This window comes from Cynocephalus volans, chromosome 13 (genome assembly GCF_027409185.1).
Source record: "Cynocephalus volans isolate mCynVol1 chromosome 13, mCynVol1.pri, whole genome shotgun sequence".
In the NCBI taxonomy this organism is placed as follows: domain Eukaryota; kingdom Metazoa; phylum Chordata; class Mammalia; order Dermoptera; family Cynocephalidae; genus Cynocephalus; species Cynocephalus volans.
Window position 1 is genome coordinate 24,405,240 of NC_084472.1, and position 6,000 is coordinate 24,411,239.

At 48.4% G+C, this 6,000-nt stretch overlaps 1 protein-coding gene across 1 annotated transcript in view; it reads right to left on the minus strand.

The window, feature by feature from the left end:
* The window catches only part of CDH2 (cadherin 2), a 207,583-nt gene extending 202,316 nt beyond the window's left edge, over positions 1-5,267 (minus strand). Inside the window, exon 1 of the mRNA XM_063076734.1 lies at positions 5,127-5,267. Coding sequence (XP_062932804.1) covers positions 5,127-5,186 — 60 coding nt within the window. The 5' untranslated portion in view covers positions 5,187-5,267. The remainder of the gene's footprint in view (positions 1-5,126) is intronic.
* Between the last annotated feature and the right edge of the window lie 733 nt (positions 5,268-6,000).

Below are 6,000 nucleotides of genomic sequence, written 5' to 3' on the forward strand. Positions count from 1 at the left end.
TGACATTACATAAGTGTAGCTCATTTGCATAAAACAAAGTTATGACACTCTTGGTGCCCAAACCACCTTCACAACACACACAAAATAATCACCTACTGACCGACACTTCATGTCTGAAGTGTCAAACTGTACTGAATGTTGCAGGAAAGACATGTAGATAACATACCTCAACATACATAGTACCTGTATATGCAACCCAAGGGCTTGGGTGCTGTAAGTGCAGATGGAACTTAAGACAAGGAAGTCCACTGAGTACTAAAGAGTGGGTACCAAGAAATATGAACTAAGCTGGATTTATGCATAACCTAAATTAGCCTTTTAAAAATTCTATTATAACGTAAATCATAATCTTTAAATGTATATCTTTCCAAAGGTCCAATTCAACTTCTGAATTCACCATGTTCTGCCTACTTGACCATCACTTTACATATGTAGAAGTCATAGCTCTCACTAAAACATTAATCTGTATATACCTCTTCCCTGGCATGAATAGGGTTGTTTAATTAAAACTTATCTACAAGTATATTTAGTTAAATATAAAGACTAGCATCTGCTCAAAAGAACTGATATAATTTTCTGAAAAATTTTTTTAAAAAATAAAGTTTTAGAAGGGAAAAAACAGAAATGTGAGGCATCACTATAATTTGTTAGTATCACTTACAGTTTTTAACCCAACTTGAAAATACTTAGGTTCTACAAGGTATACTGATGGCAGATTATGAGATACTTATTCAAGTGACAAAATCCAAATTCCAAATCTATCATATTTTTAAATGGCTGATAAAATTCATTGCCAAGTCTGTGCAGTTCTTAAACTTGATTACTTTTTGTATTTGAGCCAAAAGAACAAATTTGAATAATGTTAACGGGCAAAATGGTAGAGTATATACACAAACACTACACTTGTTAAATAACAGCTCTGATTTTTCTTTAAAAATCACTCTTCTAACTTGAGAATATCCCCTTGAAAACAGGATGAGGATTTGAGTCACTTAGGATTCTTTTTAAATAGCATTTTAAAGCAAGATGAACTATTGCTTTAAGTCTTGACATTTCCCAACTAATAACCCTAAAGCTTAACGAGGCACAACAGATTTAAAGAACTGAATATTTTTAATGAAAAAGAAAATTAAGGACAGTTTAGTGTGATATACTTTCACCAAAATAATCCATTCCAGGAAAACTTTAGTCTCTACATGTAAAAAATAAGAACTATCTAAAAAGAATTTCCTCTTAAAATCTCAGTCTCAACTTTTAGGACAAGGTCAGGACACACTTCAATGAAGATATGAAAGTCAAAAAGTACACTATCTTTATATTCTGAATTTGTAATTGAGGCCTAAGTATACATAGATATAGGTATAGATTTTTATATATATAATCTTCAAAAATTTCCCATAAAAACATTTTAGGCCATACAAATTATTTTTCAAATCACATCTAGTAAGTTTATAATGTACAACTTATTGGTAATGACCACATGTCCCAAGATAAGAGCAAAGATATACATAACTATGTCTCCAATAAGTAAAATAACTGAATACCAACTAAGTTAATTCTTATTTTCACAAGAGTTACAAAGACACATGAAAATCAAATAAACATTGAAAATACACGTTTTATAATTAAGATGATTACTGAATCCAAGATTTTCCATATCCTAAAACAAAGCTTTTTCTTTTTATGTAACTTTCATGTGTTGAATATTAATCTCTTTAAAATCAGTACCTAATCGGTGAAAAAACATATGGTTTATGCATCTTTTTTCCAAAGTCCTGATCCAGTGTTAAAACTAGGACCTATGTGACAAGACTAAGAATCTAGAATTTCTATGAACACTAAGGTACTGCCCTTGATGCCTCATAACCCATAGGAGTATATTTACATGAGAACAATGGGACTATGCAATTAAAAAAAGAAAGTTGTGAACTAGAAAAACAAAACAGGTTCCTAATCTATTAATCACTGGGTCAACAGTAAAAATAAAATTGATTTTTTTTCCTAATGATATATCTATGTAAGAATTTGAACATCACTTGTATAATTTAAAAGGCAAGCTAGTCATAACTGTGTGATATAACATTTTATACCTTAATCAGTAAAGTTTAATGCTCAAATTCTGCATTTTATAATGTAAAGGATGATACTAGTACCTTAAATTAAAATGAAGGAGAACAGAGAAAATTATAAGGCTGAACATCATGATATGAAAAATTGACGAAAGATATGTAAGTCTAGCAAACAGAATAAATAAACTAGTAAAGAATCTCCCAAAGTAAAACAAGGAACACAAATACTTCAGTTAACAATTAAAGCCACAGAGTCCTTTAAACATTCAATTATATTTAACTCATCTGAAAAAACAAGGTGTTCTGTATCAGCACTGAAAACCTACACATTCTCTTTTCTAAAACTCTTGACTGCTTAGTCTGGACTGAAAAAAAAAACCTAGACTTTTAATAGCATATGACTGCAGAGGAGCCACTTTCACCTTGCAGATAGATATTTGTTGTTCTGGTGCGTAAAGCAGACCATGAGCACAGTCATTTCTAATCTCAACTGTACAATCCACATGGTGCACTTAACCCTAAAACTCATGATGCATAAATTGCTCTGCTTTCGCTCCTAACGACCTTTCAAATCATTCAATGTCACTGCTTGAATTGCACTTGTGAGTTAGAAGATTGCCATATACCTTGACAACAAAGTTATAATTTCCTGTTTTGTGAAGGCTTATTCAGTATTGGTATAGAAGAAACAGGAAAAAAAAAAAAAACGATGAAATGGAAAACCTAAGTACATTATTTGAGTTGTATAAATCTTTAAGGGGTGAAAAAAGGAAGAAAAATGACATCCAAAATTCACATCTGACTTCAAGGCAGATGACTTAAAAGAGCAAATGAGACCGCTCCAGTCATAACACACTTAGACTTCCCATAGTATTCATGACCAACAAATGCCTCCTCCAGTCCTGACTTTACTATACAGTATTCAATTAAAACTTACTTTCAGATCAAAAAGTTAGTGAAAATAACCATCTATTGCTGTTCACACGCTGAGGATTTATCGTCTCTAAAGAAGGCCACCCAATAATGCCCCCAAAATAATGTTTTTAAAAGTAAGATTAATTTATGACATCTCCTTTGTTAAAAAAGGAAAATATCTGATACTCATAGAATTTTTCGCCTTCCCCTTAACTTCAAACACTGGAAGTAGCACTTTTTTCTTTCTCCCCCTTCAGCTAGCCTCTTTAATAAACCCCATTTAAAAAGAAGAAACAATAAATGAAGTGACAGGAGGTGAAAGAATGAGGAGTGTGAGCTCCGAGAATAAAGGAAGGTTTTATAACAGGAGGTACTCTTGTTAGCAAGTGACTGGCAGGTCTCCTCCCCCAAGTTAGAAGAAATTCCATCCACTCCACAAAACTGCAGAGGCCAAAAATGTCTAGTCCAACAGTTCAGAAATCCGAAGTGTGGCGGGGGTTGGGGAGTAGGGGGGCTGGCGAGTGGGGGAAGGGGAGAAAGAAAGCCCGGCAGGAGAGGAAAGAACAAAAGGAGAAACACAAGAAAGGGGGAAGGCACTACTGGACCCGGGCGGCCTAGGAGCTAGTGATAGGGAGAGAGCCACAAAGTGGGGGAGCTGCCCCAGGGAGGAGAGCGCGGAGCCGGGAAGGGCCGGGCGCGCCGCACCACGGCGCACCATGGACAGGGCTCGGCATGGCCGCGGCCCGCACCCCTCCTGCGGGCGGCGGGAGAGAGCGGGAGAGACCGCGGGCACCAGCCCAGTTCCGACCCCGGAGCCCGCAGTCCCCCACACCCCCGCCCCCGCCCCACGGCCGGAGCCCGCCAGGCCCTGACCCGTGAAGACCACAGAGTGGGGCGATCCGCACCATCTGTCTCCACCCTCGGCTCAGCGGCACTTCCGAGCCGCCCCCGCACTTTTGGGAGATGCCACCCGGCTGGCCACCCTCTCCCCCAATGGCGGTACGCAGGGGGCCCTTCCGCAGATTTTTCTGTCCCGCGGCGAGGGCGGACACGCCCCTCTCCCTCAGCCTCCTCGGGCCCCCACCGCAGGCAGGGGCAGACTCGGGACCCTGGCATGGCCCCCGCCTAGCGCGACGGTCGCGGCCAAGGCAGCGCGGCGTTGCCTCCCGGGCCCGGACTAGCGGGCCCGGACTAGCGGGCCGGGAGGGGCCTGAGGGCATCCTCAGGACGGACGCCGCGGGAAAGTTGGACAGCCGGCTGGACTGCAGACCCGCGGCGCGGAGTGGCGAGGGAAGGGAGACCTGCCTTGGAGCAGGTGCTTCCTGCCGCGGAGCAGCCTCCTAGCAGAGATTCAATGAAAAAGGCTCGCCGGCGCTCTCCCGAGGGTGGGAAAAGTGCGGAAGGCTCGGGCTCAGGCGCCCCCGGGACGCACGAGGGGCCGAGACAGCAGGACAGGGGGACAGGAATAATACCCGCCCAACGGAACTTCTCCCAGCCCGCGGGATACTGGGCGTGCGGGGCCAGGGGCTGGGTGCCGAGACGCCCGCCGGCAGGGACTCTTGGGGCAAGGGGGCTACGTTTTCTTTCCAAGTGGGACCGAATAGGAGGCAACTCTGGGCTGAAGTAAAGACAATAGGACAGAGGCGCCCTTGGGCACCGGGAGGCGCACGGGTGCCAGGGTGGGGTGGGGTGGAGGCAAGTCCCATAACTAAGATACCAGAGTAAATTCCTACTGCAAACTCGCGACCCATCCCTGCAAAAAATAAACAAAAAATTGGGAGCAAAGTGCAATGCGTGGACAAGAAACACCAAAAACTGCAAACCCTGGGAGTTATCCTCCCTCACCCTCTGCTGTCTAAGGACATCCCCCGTGAGCTCGCCCGGCCCCAAACGAGGAGCAGAAGGACCCCGCGATCGTTCCCCTAGAGCCCCGCCAGAAGAGGCGCGGGAGCCCAGCTGGTCCCGGCAGCCCTGCCCCGGCGCCTGGCCCGAGCCTCGTGTCTGCGCAGCTCCGGGCCGCGCGGTGCGGCACCTCCCTTCCCGGGTGCGCAGCCCGGCCCCGCAGCGGCGCGGGGAACAAAGGGACCCGGCGCCGCCCGCCCCACCCCGCCCGCGGCCCGCCCCGCGAGGACCGCCGCGTACCTGAAGCAGGGCCGCCAGCAGCGGCAGCAGGGTCCGCGGCGCTCCCGCTATCCGGCACATGGAGGCGGAGAGGGGCCGAGCGAGGAGCCGTAGGCGGCGGCGGCGGCGGCGGAGGCAGTGGCAGCACCAACAGCGGCGCGGAGAGACGGCTCCAGGCAGTTTCCACCCCCTTCCCTTCCCCTCCCCTCCCCACCCCCTTCGCCGCTGCTCTGCTCTCCCCGCCAATGGAGAGCGAGCTGATGACAAATAGCGGGCCGCCGAGTCCGCGGGACTCGCACCAGGAGTAATAAAACAGACCGAGAGATCAAGGAGCTGGGGAGGGGGGCGGGGGCGTGCGTGTGAGTGTGAGAGAGAGAGAGTGTGTGTGTGTGTCCGCGGCGGCAGCGCAGGCGGCTTTGCTCCGACCCGGAGCGCAGCGGCAGCCGCAAGAGATGCAGGCGGAGGGGACCTTGGCCTGGGTAGGATGCGGAGGTGGGAACGGAGCGGATGGCGCTTCGCAGGAGCTCCGCCACGCGAGGTTTCGGGCTCGTGGTTTTGCTTCCTCCGGGTCCCCTCTCCAGGGCCGCTCGGCGCGACGAAGACGCCGGGGACAGCGCCGCGGGGAGGACGCTCCGGGCCGTGCGCGCTGCACCCACAAAGGGCAGCACTCCCGCCGCCCCGCGCCTCCGCTGCGTGGGGACTGAGGGCCGCCTCTCGGTTCCCCTTTCCCGTGCCCCGAAGAGTTGGAGACTGTTCTCCGGCCTCGGCCGCACGGGGATGAGGGGAGGGGCTGGCGCGGCCGCTCCCGCCGCGGCTCCGTCCCGCGCAGCTGCCGCCGCGACCGCCCCTGCTGCCTGCGCGCCGGCACCCGCCCGCTGCTCCTCGCCCCGCGCCG